At 42.4% G+C, this 24,624-nt stretch overlaps 1 protein-coding gene across 2 annotated transcripts in view; it reads right to left on the minus strand.

Annotated features, from left to right (window-relative positions):
- Positions 1 to 13,983: 13,983 nt before the first annotated feature.
- Positions 13,984 to 24,624, minus strand: part of socs5b (suppressor of cytokine signaling 5b) — a 43,524-nt gene continuing 32,883 nt past the window's right edge. For both annotated transcript variants that reach the window (XM_046358903.1, XM_046358905.1), the window contains exon 2: positions 13,984 to 16,246. In XM_046358903.1, the coding sequence (XP_046214859.1) occupies positions 14,541 to 16,229 (1,689 nt within the window). In that variant the 5' untranslated portion in view covers positions 16,230 to 16,246 and the 3' untranslated portion in view covers positions 13,984 to 14,540. The remainder of the gene's footprint in view (positions 16,247 to 24,624) is intronic.

The following is a 24,624-nucleotide window of genomic DNA, read 5'->3' on the forward strand; positions in this document are numbered from 1 at the left end:
TAGCTGCAGTAACCAGGGGGAGGGGGGCACACTCAGATATTCAGAGAGGGGGCATATTATTGTGGCCCTGGTGGCACAAAATCATCAAAGGTCTGACTGCACGGAAATGCTTGGGAATACGGTCACAACAGGGGACCACGTGTGGGCGTTTCAGGGTAAGGGGGTAAATCTGATCTCCGTCACCTAGGATGTGACAATGGTTAATCAAATCTCCCCATTTTTGCAGGCCTTCTCATACAGCTGCAACTGTATATGCATTCGTAAATCAAGACCTTTCCTGAGTTGGGTTCTGGGATGGTGCAACTGTTGAGCATCTGAGTGTAGGGTTGTTTGTGGGCGAAAAGGGTTGAGTGTGTATTAGTATATGAGTGTGTGTGTGTGTATCCCACAACTGTTGTGAGGGAGTAAAAGATGTTAGGGACAATATAGGATGAATAACAAATTGTTTGCTAAAATAATAATTGCTTGTCAAACTGTAATTTTTGTAATGGCAATACTGGTAAGAGGTAACAATCCTTTGCATAAACTGCCTACATTACTACAAATATGAATAGCTAATTATGGAAATTAAGATAAACAGGATTTTTAAAATATAGATTTTTTAATAGCTATATATAATACGAAATCAAGGTGAGGGCGATGGAAATGCTTTTGACGGTTGATCTGCTTCTGTTCTGTGGGTGGCACTCTTTTCGAAGGCTGGGTCCCGATCTCTCCGGGGCCATGGGATACGGTGGGGTCGGGGGTGGTCTGCCGGTCATTGGCATGACAACTCAACTCAGGATGAGGAAGGGTTTTAGCGGGTGGAGAGTGGGGACCAATTGGAGGTTTACTTCATAGCAATGTTTAACAGTATAACTTTAGTCTGTCCCCTTGCCGTGCTCGAACCAGGGACCCTCTGCACACATCAACAACTGACACCCATGAAGCTTCCACAAAAGCCGCGGCCCTTGCAAAGCAAGGGGAACCACTACTTCAAGGTCTCAGAGCGAGTGACGCCACCGATCGAAACGCTATTAGCGCGCACCCCCGCTAACAAGCTAGCCATTTCACATCGGCTACAAATGCAAATATCATGGTACAGACACTCAATCATCATGTTATTTAAGGGTAAGTTTACAAACATATATTGTGATAAATATAATTGAAACTTGTGTCTCATTATGGTAATTGCTCAAATAAGTTTAGCCAGTTATAATTGTAATGGCTTAGCAGATAATAAAATATGATCAGTAATTACCTGGCTAAAAGAGAAGGAATATAATATCTACTGTTTACCGGAAACTCATTCAACAATTTTAGATGAAGTTTTGTGGAAAAAGGACTGGGGGAGGTGAAATATATTTCTCCCTTGGGCAAAGAAATTCAAAAGGGGTGATGCTATTAATTATCAGTAATTTTGATCCAAATGTGCAAATCCATCCATCAACCTTGAGGATCTGATTTTAAATATGTTATTGGACCATAACCAGATATGGCTCATTAACCTTTACGGTCCAAATAATGATGATCCAAGCTTCTTTGAAAATATATAGAATAATTTATCAACCCTACAAGCAACACAAGACTCTATTATTATGGTGGGAGATTACATAACTGTTTTAAATACCTCTATGGACCGTAAAGTCAATCACACTACAAACTATCACCCTCAGGCACTTAAGGAAATCATGAATGTCATGGATATATTGGAATTAGTGGATATATGGAGGCTTAAATACCCAGACCTAGTGAGATATACTGTACATGGCGGAGGCTTCATCAAGCTAGTCATCTTGATTACATTCTTATGTCATTCTCTCTGGCACTAAAAGTTTAAAACGTGTTGATAGGGGATAGAATGCGGTCGGACCATCACATAATTGGCATATATATTACTCTTACAGAATTTCCACGTGGGCGAGGATATTAGAAATGTAATCAAAGCCTATTGGATGATAACTTGTTTTTAACCAGGAAAGAAGAATTTAGAAAACATACTTTTTCCTACATAACATAGGTAGAGCAGACTCCCTTATTGTATGGAACACTTTTAAATGACTAACAGTACAGATAGATAGCAATAGAAACTGTGCCATAGAGGCTCAGAGTAAGTTGGAGGAAAAACAAAAAGAAACGGAGGAACTTATTCAAGAAAGATCCAGTGTAATATATAATAAACAAAGTGAATTGGATGGAATATTGGGAAAAATGCACAAAATTATTTTTCAATCTTCAACATAGAAATGCTACCAAACATGTTTTACTGAAACGTGTTACAAATTATGGAGTCACACATGAGTCACCGAACAATATTTTGAAAGAGGAAATACTTTAAGCATAAGTTTTCGTCTCCTCCATCTCCACTAACTGAAGCTAATTGTATGGATTTTTTCCCTATTAACACAGTAAAATCAACATCTGTACAGAAAGACTCATGTGAAGGCCATATTACCAGTGGAGGTATACCAAACCTTTTTTTGATATACTCAGAGAACCATTATTAGCATGTTTGAACCACTCCTATTAAATAGTAGATTATCAGACACTCAACGAGAAGGTCTGATTTCATTATTACTGAAACAGGATCCAAGTGATATAAAGATCCATTAAAAAAATTGGAGGCCTCTTACACTTCAGTGTTGTCATGCAAAAATTCTAGCTAAATGCTTAGGCACATAGAATTAAAAAGGTTTTGTCAGATATTATTCATCCCAATCAGACAGGTTTTTTACATGGACGAAACATTGGAGATAATAAGACAAGTACTGGAAACAATATAACACTCTTAAATATCTGGGAAACCAGGCCTGTTTTTCATAGCTGACTATAAAAAGGCTTTTGATAAAGTACGACTGGAGTTTATATATAAATGCCTGAAATATTTCAAGGTTGGAGAATCTCTTATAAAATGTGTTAAAGTTATGTATAGTAACCATAGGTGTAAAATAGTAAATAATGGCTACATCTCAAAGTTTTAAACTGTCAAAAGAGGAGTAAAACAAAGTTGTCCACTATCGACATGTCTATTTATTATTGCCATAGAAATGTTAGCTGTTAAATTAGATCCAACAATAATATTAAGGGATTAGAAATCTGTGGCTTAAATACAAAGGTCTCATAATATGCTGATGATTCATGTTTTCTTTTAAAACCACAATTAGAATCCCTCCACAGTCTTATGGAGGATCTAGATACTTTTTCTAACCTCTCTGGATTACAACCAAATTATGATATGTGTACTATACTACGTATTGGATCACAAAAAAATGCACATTTTACATTACTGTGTAGTTTAGCAATAAAATGGTCTGATGGGTATGTGGACATACTCGGTATACAAATCCCAAAAGAAAGAAATGACCTCACTTCAATAAATGTTAATTGAAAATTAGCAAAAATAGATAGGTATTTTCCTTTCCATGGTAGCAATATCTTGTCTATTTGTGGAAAAAAATCACCATGATTTAACTCTTTAGTCACATCACAGTTGACCTATTTGCTTATGGTTTTGCCTACACATAGCAACCTGCTTTTTAAATTATATGAGCAAAAAATATTAAATTTGACTTGGAATGGCAAGCCAAACAAAATTAAAAGGGCCTATTTATATAATGAATATGAATTCGGAGGACAGAAATGATTAAATATTAAAGCGTTAGACCTCTCACTAAAGGCATCAGTCATACTAATTTACTAGAGAACCACTTTTTGTAAGAATGTCTCACCCCATGTTCAAGAATGGCCTTTTTCTCTTTATTCAGATTGGAACTGCTCACGTTCGGTTATTTGAAAACAAAATCATCTCCAAAATATCGTTATTGTTTAAACAAGCCATAGAAAGTTGGTTGCAATTTCAGTTTAATCACCTGAAAAGACAGAACAAATAATACAACAAATATTGTGGTTAAACTCAAATATACTAATTGATCAATAACAAAAATATATATATTTTATAACATTTAGAAAATATATAATCTTTGTAAATTATATCCTAAATAGGACTGGTGGAGTTATGTCACACATGCAGCTAACACAGATATATGGAAATGTCTGCTCTAACCAAAATTACAAACAATTAATTGCAGCATTACCACAAAAATGGAAGAGGCAAGTGAAAGGGGAAAAATGTAAGGAACTTTTCTGTCGACCCTGCATTATAGACCAAAATTGGTAGCTTGGTTTTGGTCACAGGTCCAGGAATGGCTGAAGAATTGCAACATTTACCTAGAACTAACGCTGCATATAGCAATACTGGGTGATTTGAAAAGTCATAGTCAATCCACCAATAATATAATTATTTTAGCAAAAATGTTTGTCTTTAATTTACTTTTGTGAAGCATCACAGCACAGTTAAAAAAATATATGGCAAATAGAAATTCAATATGGACGGTGTTAAGAGATAGATGGGAGGGGTTGAATGGAGCTGAAGGGTGGGACTAATAACAAGATAACCAATGTAAAACATACGGGGTCTGTAAAATGTATATAGGTTCAGAACATTTATGAAATAAAACAGTTACAAATATATATCAAATAGAAATCAAACTGGATGAACATCAGAAATAGAGGAAGGCCAGCACTAAAAACAAAATATAACTACTGTAAAATAGATTGTGTCTTTAAAATGTGTGTAGTATGTGTTATGACGTTGCCCTCTTTGGGTACAGCGAGCACCATCGCCCTCTCTCTGTCCCCTACACTCGGCTGCTGCGACCTCAGGTCGTACATTCCCGGAGGAGATGATCTCCTCATGGCCACAGTATAGAGAGAGAGAGTGAGTTTCATAGAGAGAACAAAGGAATTTCTTACATCTCAACAGAACTGGAGAACCGAACAACATTTATGTTCTGGAGAATGTATAAAAGATCAGTGAAGAATCCAGCTATGAACTGGTCCGTTTGGTACAATTTTGTGAAACTCATGAGAGACAATACGGCCACATTACCATAACGCTATTTATACAATAGCCTCAGTAATGAGGCTTACATCTAATTGTTGTATAAAATGAATGAGTGAGGATGGAACTGTTTGTGAAATTGTGTAATGTGATTTTGTACTGTTTAATGAAGGACACTCCAATACCCTAAAAAGTCCTTGGGGCACAGACAGGACCGGGCATCATGAGACAGCCCTTTTTGATGTTCCGAATAAAACCCCCACCTGGGTTTTCTATCACCAGACCATGTTTCTCACAATTACGAGAGGACAAAGGTTGCAGACCAGTTTATCTTGATAACAAGAGGGCCAAGGTTTGAGACCAGACTGCTGAATCTTTTAACCATCCCATGTGGTTAAACTCTTAGACTATCAATACCGACAGAATAAGAACAAGTCTTTGATATTAATTACTAGTCTGCAGCTAGGAATTCGGTATCATTGAACGCGAAGACCGACAACCGCCGAAACATCTATTCTATATCTACATGAATGAATGCCACTCTGAACTATCCATCTAACCACAACAGAGAGAGAGCAGACAAACTCTCCAACAGAAACAAACTTTTCAACAGAGATCCCGACGACACTGAGTGTAAATATATATATTGATTGCAATTATTCCCAAATGAGTGAGCGTTCATGTGCAAAGGATTAGCATTTCAAATGTTATAATTATCAACTTTGTAGTGTCTCATCTCAGTTGACCACCACTTCCCTTTTTGTCCACCAAGCCGCGATACCGGTTTATCCCACTAGGGAAACTCCGTTATTTCCTTGTAACTATCTACTGTTTGTGTGATGCATTTCTGTGAATTACTTAGTTAGTAAATAAATTATCTTAAGACAATTGATGTATGGATGACTCATAGTGAAGACGGGGTTCGTGCAGATAACCAACAATTTACAACGTTTGGAATGAGACTAACGTGAGGTAAAGAATACGTCATTAATCAGAAGACTAAGGGATCAGATATTAAAAATATCTGAAAGTTATATTAAGAAAATTATAACTTTGTAATCTGAATATTTTCCTTGGTGCCCCGACTTCCTAGTTAATTACAGTTACACGATTAATCAGTTTAATTGCGTAATAATAATTACAGAGTTATTTGATAAAGATTCATCTTCAGTTTAATGATGCCAAAGACACAACATATTTATAAGCTGGAAGTAGAAGCCTAAGTGTTATTGTTTATTAGTTTACTCCAATTTTGGGAGTGGTGGTAGGGTTTGCAGGGAATAATAAAGGAAGGTATATTCTAAAAGAAAGTGTGTATGTGTATATATGTATGTATATATGTATGTGTATAGGTATGAATGTTTATATATACACACTACCTTTCAAAAGTTTGGGGTTACTTAGAAATGTCCTTGTTTCTGAAAGAAAAGCAAATTTTTTGTTAATTAAAATAACATCAAATTTATCAGAAATACAGTGTAGACATTGTTAATTTTGTAAATGACTATTGTAGCTGGAAACGGCAGATTTTTTATGGAATGTCTACATAGGTGTACAGAGGCCCATTATACACAACCATCACTCCTGTGTTCCAATGGCATGTTGTGTTAGCTAATCCAAATGGATCATTTTAAAATACTAATTGAACATTATAAAACCCATTTGCAATTATGTTAGCACATCTTAAAATGGTTGTGCTGGTTAAAGAAGCAATAAAACTGCCATTCTTTAGACTAGTTGAGTATCTGGAGTGTCAGCATTTGTAGGTTCGATTCCAGGCTCAAATTGCCCAGAAACAAAGAATTTCTTCTGACACTCGTCAGTCTATTCTTGTTCTGAGAAATTAAGGTTATTTCATGCGAGAAATTCCCAAGAAACTGAAGATCTCGTACAACGAGTAGTACACTACTACTTCCTTCATAGACAACACCGGGATGCTGGTCTTCTAGGTAGAGTTCCTCTGTCCAGTGTCCAGTGTCTGTGTTCTTTGCCCAATCTAAATATTTTATTTTTATTGGCCAGTCTGAGATATGGCCTTTTCTTTGCAACTCTGCCTAGAAGGCCAGCATTCCGGAGTTGGCTCTTCACTGTTAACGTTGAGACTGGTGTTTTGCGGGAACAATTTAATGAAGCTGCCAGTTGAGGACTTCTGAGGCATCTGTTTCTCAAATTAGACACTCTAATGTACTTGTTATCTTGCTCAGTTGTGCACCGGGGCCTCCCACTCTTCTTTCTATTCAGGTTAGTGCCAGTTTGCACTGTTCTGTGAAGGGAGTAGTACACAGCGCCTTTTAAAATGCTAAACTTGGCTTAGCTAGAAGAAAAAGAAACGCACACCTATTAAGACGAGGTGCTGGCTAGCGGAGTAGAAACTTGAAAATAAAAGAGAGCCGCACATTTTAATATTTGATTATTAACCAATGATATTAGGCCACTCTTGGCCATGATTACAGACACCTGTGTCTTTTGGAGGTATACCTGTGAATGTGTTTCACGGCCTATATTCAAACTCAGTGTTTCTTTGCTTGACATCATGGGAAAATCAAAAGAAATCAGCCAAGACCTCAAAAATTTGTCTCCAATTGGTTCATCCTTGGGAGAAATTTCAAAACGCCTGAGGTACCACGTTCATCTGTACAAACAATAGTACGCAAGTATAAACACCATGAGACCACGCAGCCGTATTACCGCTCAGGAAGGAGATGAACGTACTTTGGTGCTAAAAGTGCATATCATATCTTAACTGACCTAAGACAGGGAAGTTTTACTAGGATTAAATGTCAGGAATTGTGAAAAACTGAGATTAAATGTATTTAGCTGAGGTGCATGTAAACTTCAACTGTATATATGTGGGTATGTGTATTAATATATTTACCCCCAAAATAAGGGGGATTGGAAATGATGCAGACAATCACATGGACGGAAGCAACAATCTATCCACAATATTAAACCTGATCCACCCTCTAAAAAATTTAAATTAAAAAAAGACTCTTCCTGGAGCTGGCCGCCCGACCAAACTGAGTAATTAGGGGAGACGGTCCTTGGTCAGGGAGTTGACCAAGAACCCGATGGGCACTCTGACAGAGCTTCCTCTGTGACGATGGGAGAACCTTCCAGAAGGACAACCATCTCTGCAGCACTCCAACAATCAGGCCTTTATGGTAGAGTGGTCAGACGGAAGCCACTCCTTATTAAAAGGCACGACAGGCCACTTGGACTTTGCCAAAAGGCACCTTAAGGACTCCCAGACCATGAAAAACAAGTTTCTCTGGTCTGATGAAACCAAGATAGAACTCTTTGGCCTGAATGCCAAGTGTCACGTCTGGAGGAAACCTGGCACCAGCTCTTTGGTGAAGCATTGTTGTGGCAGCATCATGCTGTGGGGGGTTTTCAGCGGCAGGGACTGGGAGACTAGTCAGGTCTCTTACGACTGAAAATCTCTGGAGACCTGAAGATAGCTGTGCAGCGACACTCCCCATCCAACCTGACAGAGCTTAAGAGGATCTGCAGAGAAGAATGGGAGAAACTCCCCAAATACAGGTGTGCCAAGCTTGTAGCGTAATACCCAACACCCGAGGCTGTAATCGCTGCCAAATGTTCTTCAAAGTAAGGAGTAGTGTCTGAATACTTATGTAAATGTGATAGTTATTTTTATACATTTGCAAAAATGTTTAAAAAAAACCTTTGTTCTATCATTATGGGGTATGTGTGTAGATTGATGAGGGAATAAAACAATTCAATCAATTTTAGAAAAAGGCTGTAATGTAACATTTTGAAAAAGTCAAGGGGTCTGAATACTTTCTGAATGCACTGTACGAAGCTCGACGGGCCTAGACGCACAAAAGTTGCTTTGTGGTCTGATTGTGTTCAGATCTGTCTGACCACTTCAGGTGGTGGTCAGGGATGCATTGTGTATGGATTTCTCCTGTCTGGACACAATCAGACTACCGAAAGCGCATACAGTGGGTGACGTCATCAGCACTCCTCCCACAAGTCTCCAGAAAACGTGTTTTGGAACCGTGGCAACTTTTCGTTGATGGTGCTTCCAACAATAACTGCTTATTCCAGCTCAATAAACTCAAGAGAGATACGTGTGTATATTGTGGAGGCTAACACTAAGACTCGCTACTGATGAGGTGTCTCAGGTTGAACAGAGTAAGAGCCCAGCAGGTCTTGTGGGTTTGGCCCAGAGCTCACTGCTAGAATCCCCACCTCGTTCCAGTGGTGTCTTGGTCCAGCTCAGGATTTCACAACTTATTGGAAATTCCCTGAGCACCTTGGGGTATTTGTGGCTGAAGGCTGAAGCTTTTAAGGGCCTGAGGCGAGTTTACAAGTGAACTTGATGTTGGCATTGGTAGTGTTGGCATTGGTAGTGTTGGCATTGGTAGTGCAGCATATTTGTTGGGGATCTGCTTGCAGAAAGGTGCTGCTCAGAATCACTGATTTAAAATTCACCTTACATGCCAAATAACCACTCATTATGTGATCATGTTGAGCAAATCTGTGTAGCACCTTCCTCAGGCTTATCTCCTCAAACATGCTGAGTGTTGAGAGGGATTGTGAGCTTTATGCATGTTCAGGTATTTATGTATTGAGCTATGTTGAGATTTTTCAACAGGTTCAAGCTTTTGAGTCAAACCCTGCAAGCCTACATCCTGTGCTTGCTTGTCCCCCTCTCTCCCTCTGGACGAGCTTCAATTATTTATACGTCTCGGCTAGCTAACTTGAAACCGATAACCCACATGCTATTTATACTTCATTTCAAGGAGCAAATACTAAACTCTAGGGTCGTGCTTGTGTCTCCAGTCAGCTACTGGTAGGCCCTGGTGGGAAAGGGAGGATGAGGAGTGGGGAGGCTTGCCCTAGGTGGGCCGAACCAGACAAGAGCAGCAGCCAGGCCTGAGCTGGGAGGAAGAGGTGGGACCAAGGATTGAATGCAGAGAGGTGGGCAATACATACAGTATTAAGTAAGTGGGCTGGCTCCAGATACTCCTACTGATCACGGTGTCCCCAGGTCACTTTTTTAAAGGTTAGGAAACAAACACATTTAGTTATTTTTGTGAATTATCCCTTTCATTTATGGTAGAGAACGATGAAAGGTAAGAAAATGTGGCACAGTGAGAAAGAGAGAAGAATGAGAGATCTGAAATCAAACACGGCCCAATGTAGATTACGCTTAACAGTTTTATTTGGAATATTAAGACAATGAAGCATAAGCCAAGCACCAAGAGTGACAGCTACAAGTGTCGCATCATACGGCTCTTTAAAATGAACAGGTTATAATGGAAAGAAACAACTGTCTGAATGGTGAAGCAGATACACAGAATAACAAAGACACTGAAATGTGAACATTTGCACTCTCCAAATCCTTCCTGACAACAGTAAAAAAAAAAATTATAATAATGGAACGGCGATATTCGTCTGACCAGAGTTTTTTTTTAAAGTCTGTGGCAGTGCCTGCGGCCCCAGATATGAAAGGGCTCGTGATTGGTCAGAATGAATAAGGCAGTCTGGGAACACAATGGTGCTGTAGAATGACAACCATTAGTCCCCATCATTGTCAAGTCCTGTTGCCACGGCACCCACATAGCAACCGATGTGCACATACAGCATTAAAGTGACAAGAGGATTGCGACCATTGTTACAGTACACTCCATTGCATATAAGGGAGAAGAATAATGAAAAATAATAATTCTTTAGTCATACATCTTTTCATTTTTTCCCCCTCGTTTGCATATAGCATTTTTACCCAGCTTTCCAAATAAAATAGGGGAAAGATGAGAATAAAACTTGTATTTTTCCTCTAAGAGCTGAAACCTTGATCCAAGCCAGGGGTCGTGATGTGGTCAAACAGGGTTGGCTGGTGATATGACCTGCCTGTCTCAGATTTATAACAAGTAAGTTGAGAAGAGATCCTGGAACTAGCCTAACATTGGGCCTGCCTGAGAATAGGTGGACAAGAGGCATTGTTCATAGGGGGGGTACCCCTCACAGCAGACTCCACATCCCCTCCACCAGACCCCCTCTATGTGGTCCACACACACACACACACACACACACACACACACACACACACACACACACACACACACACACACACACACACACACACACACACACACACACACACACACACACACACACACACACACACACACACACACACACACACACACACACACACACACACACACGAGTCTGCAACTCCACAGAACATAAATCTGTCCTCCAACATTGCTTGTGATGTATGAACAAATGAAATACTCCACTCACACCCACATCTCCACCTTGAACAAATAAAACACAAACACGCGCACAGACAATTAAAGTGCCATTACTTCAACAAATCCCTAGAACCCCCCTCGCCCCCCATTTCCACAGCAGGAAACCGGGCCTTCAATGGTACATTGTGTGACTAAGGCGCTACTCTCTTTTAATGCTAACTTTAGCCTAGCTCCCAAACAGGGCTGGGGAGGCCGCAGAACGTGGAGGGGAAAGCAGCCACCAGCATAAACAAGAGCCCCTAAGTCCCCTCCACATATCCCAGCAGCATCAGCAGGGTCATGTTGAGGATGTGGTCAGAGAAAGAGAGGGGCACCCATTAGGAAACACAGTGGCCCTTTATGCGCACAGCACAGTAAATGTAGATCTTGGTGAGGTACATTTAGCCAGTGATTAGTGCCAGTAGGTCATCGCCGTAGCATGATAGACAGGTGGCAAAGAGTAGGTGTGTGTGTGCGCACGCGTGGGTAAGAGCCTGTGTGTGTGCGCAGGAGAGTGAATTTTTAACAGCTATCCCATACAAGATGTCAGGGTGATAGACAGACATGGATGTGGATATAGAACATACAAGTGCACATGCAAGTGACTTATATGTCAACCTATTTTTTCCCCCTTCAAACAGTCCTCCACAGCCCTTCATAGATCATACAAATGGGTGATTTTCACATGCAATCTCCAAGCTTTCTGAAAACAAAGTAAGTTCTGTCTGATTGGGTTTAGGACACAGAAGAGAGAGGGAGGGAGGGATGGATATGAAAAAGAGCATCTAGTTGATTTAACTATCACACACATGCCTCAATTATACCATTGACAATGACACCCTTTCCTGCCCTTCTGCCTCCAAACCATAACACATACCCACACATCACATTACTTTTCATTAGTACACTGTGAACGTAGCACAAAAGGGCTTGGCAGAGGCCAGAGCAGTTGCAAGACAGAGGTGTAAGATGATGGGGGCTCGTCTCTGTTTCTACCTGGCAACATCACCTGCCCTGTAGGCTTAAAATGTTTTTTCAGTTGAAATAAAATTCAGGATGGTAATTTTAAAGAGCCCTAGAGACATAGTGGCGAGCAATACTACTAAAAACAATGCAGCTTGTGTGCAACACCGTTGAATAACAGAGCTTTGGTCACAGACACTCAGAGATGGTCATGAATAAGCTAATAATATGCATTCATTGCATTTTCATTCATGATCCTCCCCCTCTGGTAACACACACACACACAACGCGTGTTGGGTAGTTGAAATAAACATATTCCCTGCCATTCAGAGCGACGGGATTCAAGTTACCTTTCCAACCAGGATAAAAATCACTGATATCACACCGATAATTTGTAAGAATTATATTTGTATACATTTGCAGATAGTATTTCCATATACAGGTACTCCTCATTTCTTATCTTTTTTTTCTCCATAGATTTTACAGACTCGTGCCTGTGTGCCGTTCTAAAAAATGTCCAGTGTAGAAGCCCTCCAGGACCTGACGCTGCCTTGCCCAACCTATCCAGCCACCTATAAAACCCAATGACTTTTGGAAGTGAAGCCAATAAATGATTCTAGACAGCAGTGGCGGCTGTTGGGAGGAGCTTTTGGAGGACGGGCTCATTGTTATTGCTGGAATGGAATAAATGGAACGGTATCAAACACCTCAAAGATACGGGAACCAAGTCTGACTCCATTAATTCCATTCCAGCCATTACAATAAACCCATCCTCCTATAGCTCCTCCCACCAGCCTCCACAGCTAGACAATGGAGTAGTGTATTCACTTCTAGCTAGCTAGCTAACATTGACAATATTTTCTTGATGAAATAGAAATGTGAAAAATGTAAATATATATATATAAAATATTGAATGTGCACCAATGAACAGAGCTCTTCATCCCCTGCTCCACATCATTCATTTTCCTCCTCCTCATCCTCCATTTAAGGGCTACATGAGTGGGAAGTGCTGCTGGAGTATTCTATGCACCAGGCTCAAGAGTTTAAAGTAGATCAGGAGGCTCTATGAAAGGCACATAGGTTACACTTAGTTGTATTCGTCTTCCTGATGCAAGCTCTCACAATATGCTGGGTTATTACGGGCATGGCTAGCAGCAGTGACAAATCGCATATCAAATGTAGCTCCTTCGGGTACTAATACTATAAAGCGGGATTGTGGCTGTAATGTGTAAAGCGGAGTCAAGTTAACTGTATAATGTCAATGGTCTGTGGAGGGTGCAGACATGAATTATATGAACCCTGAGCAGCATGGAGGATGCCACAGAGAGAGATAAGGGAAACCATGAAGGCAGAACACAGGTCCAGAAACAAACCAGACCCTGAGACAATAACCAGTGTGTGTGTGTCTTCAAAAACTGCACGCACAGTTAAAGTGCCTGTTCTGTAGCCAGTTTGAGCCACCGGCAGACAGGTGTGAGAAAACAACCACCAGGACAAATATCATTAGTATTGTTCCATTAGAAGAACCGTACACTTGTGCCAACACAGTGGTGGTGGGAGACAACGATTATGCTTCGAGAAACGACAGTGAGGATATCTAAAAGCCAAGGACTCGCAGTGCCAACACACACTGCTGTGTATGCCTCGCCCCCTACAGGTGTACGCTGTAGCTGCACCTTTAGACCTGGCCGCGTTCCACATTGCCTTTGGGGCGAAGAACTACTGGACAGCACCCTTAAACAGCACCTTATTTCAGACATAGGCCTACTCAATGATGCTTGATGATGACTGGGTGTGTGTCTGTACGACACTGTCCACCAAGCGGGCCCTAGCGAACTGCAGTAGGAGTTTTAGTTGCAGCAAACCCCCCCCCCCCCCCCCCCCTCTCTCCAGTAAAGCCACTGTCAACTCCACACCTCAAGCCTCACGATGCCCGCCAGGCATTCTTCTAGTCGCTTGATCAAGCAACAGGAAAAAAAGGAAGGATAGAAAGTATGAGTGAACTGTACAACATAGCTAGCTAACCATGTGGGCCTAGATCGAGACTGGGGGAGGGGTGAGGGGGGGCCATGCAGGCAGCTCATGCTGTGGGATCAGGCAGACACTTGACAGAATGAAACAGGAGAGAGGGAGACCAAGCATGAAGGCTTATGCTCTCCCTTTCAGAATCTTTTCAATAGTAAAAATGTGCTTGCCAGACAGCATTATACTGAATATAATAGATATGTATTCCATGTGATGTAAGTAGTAATAAGTAAAACAAAGAGATTAGAATGAATCTTGGATAGATCACTTTACCTAACTCCTTCCCTCCAGTTACCCCTCCCTGCCTGACTGAAAAGTGCCATGTTCAGTATTACCTCCTGATTGGCTGGGAGTTTTTCCTGTTTTGACTAAGCCCGCGGCGGCACGCACAGGCCGCCAGAACCCCGCCACTATTTGATCTTGAGTGGCGGCTCCCTCTCCAGCCAGCGCACACGCACTTTCTGTTTGTAGTGATACTCCTTGAGGAAGTCCTGCAGGGCCGGGGGCAGTGGCAGGCCGCCGATGCCGTCGTATGTGGTCCGGGGGCAGATGGCGGCCCGTGCCAGGTGCTGCAAGCCGAAAGGGAAGGCCCGGTGGAGTGGCGCCGTGAGCAGCGGCTCAAAGAACATGCAGGCGCTGGGGTCCTTGTAGTGCTCCAGTAGGCCTGTGACGGTGGATGAGTGGAACACGCAGGGGTCGTGGGCATCGAAGCTAAAGTTGTGGTTCCACTGCTCGATGCGGGCATGCAGCGAGCGGTTGTAGCGGCGAAAGCTGACCGAGAACAGGTAGTCCTCCTGGGCCGAGTCTCGCAGCAGGAAGGTGCCCTCGGGCCGTCCATCCAGCAGCGCCTCCGCCTCGTAGCGGTCCATCACGCCCCAGTAACAGGGCAGTGCAGTGATCTGCAGCAGGTCCGGTACCAGGCAATGGATGTAGTCAATCTGCGTGTGCACCTTCCATGGCCCAGGCTGGTTCCGGCTCAGATTGCCATCCCCGGACGCGTGCCGCTGCTTGGGCCTCAGGGCCTGCAGGCATAGGGTAGTTGAGTCCTCCTCCGAGTCACAGTCAGCCAACTGGGCTGTAGCCCCCCCGAGCACCTGCACCGATACCCCCACTCCTGAGCAGCAGGCCGCGGTGCCCCGGGCCTCCCCAGAGGCCTCTGCAATGCCGGGGGCCATCTTTGGTCCCAGTTTGTACAAAGAGGAGCCCTGCGCCAAGGCCTCCAGGGTGTGAATCTGGGCGTTGGGTGGGGGGTCCACTCCCTCTTCAATGCTGAGCCTGCGGCGTTCGCGCAGACGCTCCTCCTCGTCCTCGGGGGAGGGGTGGGCGGTGTCGAAGGCGTCAAGCAGAGCCGTGGAGGAATGCGGGCTGACGGGCGCCGTGTGCTGCTTGATCAGGTGCCACTTGTTGGCCAAGTCCGAGCCCTGGGGGAAGGGACAGGTCTCCAGCATCAGCTCTGTCAGGTGGATCTTGCGCTTCGAGATGGTGGGGGTCTTGGAAGAGCGCGAGCGGCGGCGGGGGGGCAGGGGGAGACACAGGCCCACTGTTTCGCTAAGCCGCTGGCGCAGGGAACGGGCGCTCAGACTGCGCCCCCCGCCCCCTGAGTCCCCCATTTCCTGGATAGAGCTGACTCCGTAGCGACGGTCCCTCCGACCAGTGGCCCCGCGCGCACGCCCTGACCACCTGTCTGTATCCATGGAGCTCTGAGTCTTAGTGGAACATGAATGTTTTTTCTTGCCCCCCCAAGGTGCATGGCGTGAGTACGAGTCTCTCCGGGCCACAGGGACTCCTCCACGACCCCCCCTCGCATCCTCACTGTCTTTGCTGTCTATGGTGATCTCCACTATCTGGGGGATGTCCGACACACAGTTGTGACGTCGTCCCCCAGTAACCATGGGGAGCGGCAAGAGGCTTCGGGACAGGCTAGAGCCCCGAGAAGCCTGGGCCTCGCCTGAATTGCCTCCCCGTCCTAGGTCCACCACACAGTGCATACCGTCCATCTCCACCACACTGTTCTCTGTACTGGGTCCCGCACTGTCGCTGTGGAAGAGGGTCTGGCATCGGCTCCTCAGGTTGCTCCACATCTTGCCCACTTTCTCCATGGATAGGAGACCAAGACCTGCCAGACAGATGGACACATCAAATTAGACCAGTTGTAGGGTACAGGAATCTCACAATCCATGACCTACATTACTATACAATTGCAGAATTTAACATAACATTTTTGTTAGGCCTAAACAATAGCTAGGTTTCCACCCAATTGGCGACATATTTCCATGCGAATATTCTGGAATCCGCATTGAGAAAATATGCACATTTTCAAACCAGTGATATGTTTTCACCAAATGGACATGTTGCAGATAAGAATCAGTGCGTGATGACATAGTGCACACAACATTTTTTACATTTTTTTTGCTTAAGTTTCCATGTACAAAAACAAAGTTCAATCTGTTTCCATCGCATTTTCAACTCTAATAATAGTTTTGTCACAAAAACGGTTGCATTAAATAGCAAATGTGCCTACTCTGCTCTTGGTACCTGCGCTCTAGCCAACAGCTCACAGATACAGTGCGGGTAGGCTGTGTGGGTTGTCGAGTTTACATGAGATTATTATGGATAATGGATAAGAACCTGGATATTTATTGGAAAGCAGCATCAAGCTCATCAATGTGCACTTTCACCACCCTGTGAAGTTCATCATAACTTATTTCATATGTAGCCTAATAGAGTGCATGCTTTCCCGAGTCATAGTGGGAGGTCCAAACACCATATCACCACATGACTCCAAATTTACTTCGATACGATGGTTATTCTATCAATATTTGAGCATAAAGGCGTTTCTACCTCGATTTCCCACATAATTAATTTTAGACACAAAAAGATCCCCCATGTCGAACAAACAAACTGTCAGTATTTTAAAAATTACACTGAAACTTCATGTTTCTGTCACAGCTGTCGTGAGAATTTTTTATACTATATGACTTGACTTGAATAAAAATTGTGGATGGAAATGTGGTTACCGTAGCAATTCAATGGTAGTGATCCTAAAGACAAAATTTGGGTGTGGGGGAAATTGGGTGATTCTTTGCATGTGGGATTCTTGCACAGGAATGTCTTGTGTGTGAGAGAGAAAGTGGGCTAGTTGGAGCTGTAAAGTGAGTGAGGAGTTGCCAGGCAGACGTGCAGGGACACAAGGCCACGGCTGTAAACTAACACAGGGATCTGCCTGCACCCAGCTGATCTGCTGGTATGTACCGTATTACACCGTCCGTCTGGACCTGACCAAGAACTTTCCCTTTCACAACAGTGTAGACAGCCAGCACAAACACGCACACAGACACTAAATTCATCAGTGTGCATGGTTAATACTAGGTTCTTGAGCGCAGTGACCCCAAACTGCCTTCAAAATGGTTTGCCTCTCCAAGATCATGTTTAGTCTAATAGAATTAACATGTGGCCGCCAGCTCTCTTCCCTCCTTACCAAAGGTAATGGATCTCTTTCACACTGCATTTCCTTCCTACTGAACGCATTGATTATTGACTTTAAACCTTTAGTAATCTAATAAGGAGGTCAGAGACCTGGCCGTGTGGTGCCAGGACAACAACCTCTCCCTCAACGTGATCAACAAAGGAGATGATTGTGGACTACAGGAAAAGGAGGACCAAGCACACCCCTATTCTCATTGACGGGGCTGCAGTGGAGCAGGCTGAGAGCTACAAGTTCTTTGGTGTCCACATCCCCAACAAACTAACATGGTCCAAGTACACCCAGACAAAACCTATTCCCCCTCCGGAGACTGAAAAGATTTGGTACGGGTCCTCAGATCCTCAAAAGGTTTAACAGCTACACCAGAGAGCATCCTGACTGGTTGCATCACTGCCTGGTATGGCAACTGCTCGGCCTCCGACTGCAAGGCACTACAGAGTAGAGGTCGACCGATTAATCGGAATGGCCGATTAATTAGGGCCGATTTCAAGTTTTCATAACAATCGGAAATCGGTAATCTTTACACCTTTTTTAAATCTTTATTTTACTAGGCAAGTCAGTTAAGAAAACATTCTTATTTTCAATGACGGCCTAGGAACAGTGGGTTAACTGCCTCGTTCAGGGGCAGAATGACAGATTTTTACTTTGTCAGCTCAGGGGATTCAAACTTCAACCTTACAGTAAACTAGTCCAACGCTCTAACCACCTGATTACATTGCACTCCACAAGGAGACTGCCTGTTACGCGAATGCAGTAAGCCAAAGTAAGTTGCTAGCTAACATTAAACTTATCATAGAAAAAACAACCAATGAATCATAATCACTAGTTAACTGCACATGGTTGATGATATTACTAGTTTATCTAGCGTGTCCTGCGTTGCATATAATCGATGTGGTGTGTAACGTTGCTCCAATGTGTGTAACCATAAACATCAATGCCTTTCTTAAAATCAATACACAGAAGTATATATTTTTAAACCTGCATATTTAGCTAAAAGAAATCCAGGTTAGCAGGCAATATTAACCAGTTGAAATTGTGTCACTTCTCTTGCGTTCATTGCACGCAGAGTCAGTGTATATGCAACAGTTTGGGCCGCCTAATTTGCCATAATTTTACGCAATTATGACATAACATTGAAGGTTGTGCAATGTAACAGGAATATTTAGACTTATGGATGCCACCCGTTATGACAAAATACGTAAAGGTTCCGTATTTCACTGAAAGAATAAACGTCTTGTTTTCGAGATGATAGTTTCCGGATTCAGCCATATTAATGAAATAAGGCTCATATTTCGGTGTGTTATTATGTTATAACTAAGTCTATGATTTGATAGAGCAGTCTGACTGACTGATGGTAGGCAGCAGCAGGCTCGTAAGCATTCATTCAAACAGCACTTTCGTGCGTTTGCCAGCCAATCAAAACCCGAGATTAGACTGGTGTAACCGATGTGAAATGGCTAGCTAGTTAGCGGGGTGCGCTAATAGCGTTTGAAACGTCACTCGCTCTGAGACTTGGAGTGGTTGTTCCCCTTGCTCTGTATGGGTAACGCTGCTTCGAATGGTGGCTGTTGTCGTTGTGTTGCTAGTTCGAGCCCAGGGAGGAGCGAGGAGAGGGGCGGAAGCTATACTGTTACACTGGCAATACTAAAGTGCCTATAAGAACATCCAATAGTCAAAGATTAATGAAATACAAATGGTATAGAGAGAAATAGTCCTATAATTCCTATAATAACTACAACCTAAAACTTCTTACCTGGGAATATTGAAGACTAATGTTAAAAGGAACCACCAGCTTTCATATGTTCTCATGTTCTGAGCAAGGAACTTAAAATGTTAGCTTTCTTACATGGCACACTTTTTCACTTTTACTTTCTTCTCCAACACTTTGTTTTTGCATTATTTAAACTAAATTGAACATGTTTCATTATTTATTTGAGGCTAAATTTATTTTATGAATGTATTACATTAAGTTAAAATAAGTGCTCATTCAGTATTGTTGTAATTGTCATTATTACAAATAAATAAATAATTTAAAAAATCGTCCGATTAATAGGTATTGTCTTTTTTTGGCGTTGAAAAATTCATAATCGGTCGACCTCTACTACAGAGGGTAGTGCGTACGGCCCAGTACATCACCGGGGCCAAGCTTCCTGCCATCCAGGACCTCTATACCAGGCAGTGTCAGAGGAAGGCCCTAAAAATTGTCAAAGACTCCAGCCACCCTAGTCATAGACTGTTCTCTCTGCTACCGCACGGCAAGCGATACCGGAGCGCCAAGTCTAGGTCCAAGAAGCTTCTAAACAGCTTCTACCCCCAAGCCATAAAACTCCTGAACACCTAATCAAATGGCTACCCAGACTATTTGCATTGACCCCACTCTTCTACGCTGCTGCTACTCTCTGTTATTATCTATGCATAGTCACTTTAATAACTCTACCTACATGTACGTATTACCTCAATTACCTCTACATTGGTGCTCCCGCACATTCAGACTGTACCGGTACTCCCTGTATATAGCCCCACTATTGATATTTACTGCTGCTCTTTAATTATTTGTTATTCTTTCTCTTACTTTTTGGGGGGTGTATTTTCTTAAAACTGCATTGTTGGTTAAGGGCTTGTAAGTAAGCATTTCAATGTAAGGTCTACACCTGTTGTATTCGGCGCATGTGACAAATACAATTTGATAAAACTGTAATATATGTCATTTAGCAGACGCTTTTATCCTAAGCGACTTGTGCATACATTTTTTTGTATGGGTGGTCCCAGGAATTGAACCCACTACTCTGGCGTGACAAGTGTCATGCTCTACTAACCTTGCTACAAAAAGACCTATAGTAGTGGGAGATCTGATCTCCAAACTGCCATGGTGTACTCTCAGTTTCCTACCTTCTCACATTTGCAGAGATACCATTGCTGTCCTGTGTATCTCTGTTGGTAGAGCATAGCGCTTGTAACACCAGGATAGTGGGTTCAATTCCCGGAACCACCTAAATGTAAAATGTATGCACGCATGACTAAGTCGCTTTGGATGAAAGTGTCTGCTAAATGGCATAAATGATTATAATATATTTTTGCCCCAGTTACATAACATAGTTGCCCCATTTAGCCTAGATGAGCCATGCAGAGCAGGCTCTACAGTCTGCTTCCTACAACAGTGAAACACAGACAGAGTAAAACCTCTGTTTCAATAGAGATACAGGGATTTTGCAGTCAGCTGCAACGGCGTTAAGATGCCAGAGGAATCAGGCCCAGACACAGCACATGACTGATTATGTTGATTTACCAAGGCCTATCCCCCTGGCCTAGAAAAGCCTATGACTATTGCTAATACCACTCATGACATCCAAAGCTAAAACCAGATGATTTCTCTTAACATTAACATCTTTTAAATGTATTTTTACGAAGGACTTTTTTTCTTCAAACGTTGCCTTAATTTAACCAGGTAAATCACTGACAACAGATGCTCTTTTACAATAATGACCAGACCAAGATGGAGCACAATTAGGGGAATGATGTGTCCAATTGTCCTGAGTCAGGTGGTCAGAGGTGGTGAAGACAAAATGACTGCATAGCGTCATGTATTCTAAAAGGCACGAGATATGACTAGTATGTCATGTTTGGTAGAAGACGCTGCAAACATAACTCTCGTGATATAGGCATTTGATAGAAGTAGTACTCAGGTCCTCTCTCGGAGGACCTGAGCCCTAGGACCATGCCCCAGGACTACCTGACATGATGACTCCTTGCTGTCCCCAGTCCACCTGGCCATGCTGCTGCTCCAGTTTCAACTGACCTGAGCCCTAGGACCATGCCCCAGGACTACCTGACATAATGACTCCTTGCTGTCCCCAGTCCACCTGGCCATGCTGCTGCTCCAGTTTCAACTGTTCTGCCTTACTATTATTTGACCATGCTGGTCATTTATGAACATTTGAACATCTTGGCCATGTTCTGTTATAATCTCCACCCGGCACAGCCAGAAGAGGACTGGCCACCGCACATATGCTCTCTCCAATTCTCTCTTTCTTTCTCTCTCTCGGAGGACCTGAGCCCAAGGACCGTGCCCCAGGACGACCTGACATGATGACTCCTTGCTGTCCCCAGTCCACCTGACTGTGCTGCTGCTCCAGTTTCAACTGTTCTGCCTTGTTATTATTCTACCATGCTGGTCATTTATGAACATTTGAACATCTTGGCCATGCTCTGTTATAATCTCCACCCGGCACAGCCAGAAGAGGACTGGCCACCCCACATAGCCTGGTTCCTCTCTAGGTTTCTTCCTAGGTTTTGGCCTTTCTAGGGAGTTTTTCCTAGCCACCGTGCTTCTACACCTGCATTGCTTGCTGTTTGGGGTTTTAGGCTGGGTTTCTGTACAGCACTTTGAGATATCAGCTGATATACGAAGGGCTATATAAATACAATTTGATTTGATTTGATTAGTAGTGGGTACAAATACCGGTATCCATAATACATCACGATGTTGTCCAAAATAATTGTTGCATTCGACAAAACATTCAAGCCAGTATGAAATGTCACCTGCTACAGACCTGCATAGACTGTGGTAAAAATTGATATAAGATGGATGTAGGTCTAATGTAGGGCCCTATAAGAATCTGCGTTGCGGAAGACACGGGCGGAATCCAGACATTTAAACGTAATTCAATGATATTAAATTTTTTATTGATAAATGCATTAATTCTGTCTGGCAGAATTAGATCATGATTATTTGTATCAATCCAGTGGCTATTCGTTTTGCAAAAATCTGCAATCACATGAGCGCTCCAGAAACACCGCTAACAAAACAACGGTCTCTGGCTCGTGCTCACTTGCATTAAAAAGATAGACCTAACTACACCCCACATTTTTCTGATACCACAAAAGTGGTCTCCTGATGTGATTTAAGCAGTTGTGGACTTAGAACTTCACTTTGTGGTTTTCTATAAAAAAAGGGTGACATTTGAAAAAACAGAATGAAGCAGAAAATAACAGATTTTATAGGGCCCCTACAAATGATGGATAGGCATGACATTTTTGACTGTTCCGAGTACTCAGATGATTTTTTTCAAGTACTCAAATATATTTAAATTTCATTATTGACCCGTTTCAGAAAGCTGTGCGTATGACGGAAGTCACTACTTAACAGGAGAGGCATTTGAATGTTCAAAAAAATCCTGTTTATGTGCCGTAATAACAAACGTGTATGTAATCTGTAAATATAAATAAAACGTGAAATCACAAAACTGTTAGAAACAGAGAAAATACAGAATATTGCACAGCCACGATTGGTTGAGATAATGAGGGGCCGGGACATTCACGAGAAAGAGCATCCATTCTGTCATGCAAAGCTTCCGTCAATTTTTATTTTTTAAATGTTACCTTTATTTAACGAGGCAAGTCAGTTAAGAACAAATTCTTATTTTCAATGACGGTGGGTTAACTGCCTGTTCAGGGGCAGAACGACAGATTTGTACCTTGTCAGCTCGGGATTTGAATATAACCTTTTGGCTACTAGTCCAACGCTCTAACCACTAGGCTACTCTGCCGCCCCAATGGCACATCCTGCTCTCTGCTGCCATGGATATTTGAAAGATCCGTTGGATTTACTCATATTGACATCATGGACAACATGCAAAGTGTAGCTACAGCTTTCAATACCAGAGTTGTCCTGAATACAGCTGCTGGTATCGACACAGCTGTCTTCTGTGGCAAAAGCAGTCTGGACTGGTTGAAGCAGAGTGGGAAGGATTATCTTGAAAGTGTTTCAGTCTGCTGTGAATCATCTCAGCCCATACACAGGTAAGAGTCTACAGTTAAAATGCCAAGATAGCTACATGTGCATTCGTTATTCTCTCAACTGTATCGGAAAGCAGTTTTCATTGCTAACTATTGTTAGCTAGCTAGCAGTTGCATACAGGTAACGTTATAGCTAGCTAGCGGAGCTGGCCAGTTGCATTCTGATTGCTGATGTGCTATCTTTTTCCTTTTCATGTATGCCAATTTGTCATGTTTAACTAGCTAACTACAGAAAATTGCCACTGTGGTGAAAATCCTATCCGATTAGAAAGCTAATGAAACCCCATGTTAAGTGATAGGGACACATGCTAAATTGGAAGGGACAGCTAAATTAAGTGACAGCTAAATATCTAGATATTGGATTACAGATCGTTTTTTTATATGTTCAACTAACTTACTAGCTAGATGAATACCGTTTACATCTAACCAACTGGTAATTGTGAGGCTAAATGTTTGCTAAACCTAGCTAGCTATCTTGTAGTTTCTGTATTGCCATTGTTGGGCTGGAAGCAGGTTGTGTGTACAGGGCATTTTAGTACAGCTGTAACAGTAAATAGGCAATAACCTACAGGATATTAATACATTTATGTCTTAACATATTTTTCTGGAATTTGTCTTTCAGGATAAACCTGTTCACCACCAGTACAAGGACATGATCGAGGGTGAACAAGCAACAATTCAGGTATTTTGTCTTTGTACTTTGAGCTTATTGCTTGAACTTTGAACTTGGGGGTCAATGAATGTTATGGCAGGTATGCAAGGCTTTAATGTCTTGTCTATTTTTTGCCTGCTTTCCCCCTTTACAGCTTCAATTGTCTGGAGCCTGGTGTTGTGGCCAAGGAACTTTCACTCTGATGGAAGCAGGTTTCAGTTGCCAATGTGAAATAAAAAAAATCTAACTATTTCACATTTTGGAACATTAGATTGAAAAGAGTTGGCGGTTCACATTTTTAGAACAAGGCCTGCACTGGAAAAAAGGAAGAGTTGTGCCGTTCTGCCTACCGCTGTTGTCCTGCCCCATTATTTGCCTGTTTGTTGCATGCCGGTTAGCTTGTATGATTCTTGCCATTCTCCTTCGAAATCTCATCAACAAGCTGTTTTCACCCACAGGACTGCTGCCGACTGGATGTTTTTTGTTTGTAGCACCATTCTCGCTCCAAGTCGCATAGGTCACTCATTTTGCCCATTCTAACATTCAATCGAAAAGTAACGGG

The sequence above is a fragment of the Oncorhynchus gorbuscha genome, linkage group LG08 (genome assembly GCF_021184085.1).
Source record: "Oncorhynchus gorbuscha isolate QuinsamMale2020 ecotype Even-year linkage group LG08, OgorEven_v1.0, whole genome shotgun sequence".
In the NCBI taxonomy this organism is placed as follows: domain Eukaryota; kingdom Metazoa; phylum Chordata; class Actinopteri; order Salmoniformes; family Salmonidae; genus Oncorhynchus; species Oncorhynchus gorbuscha.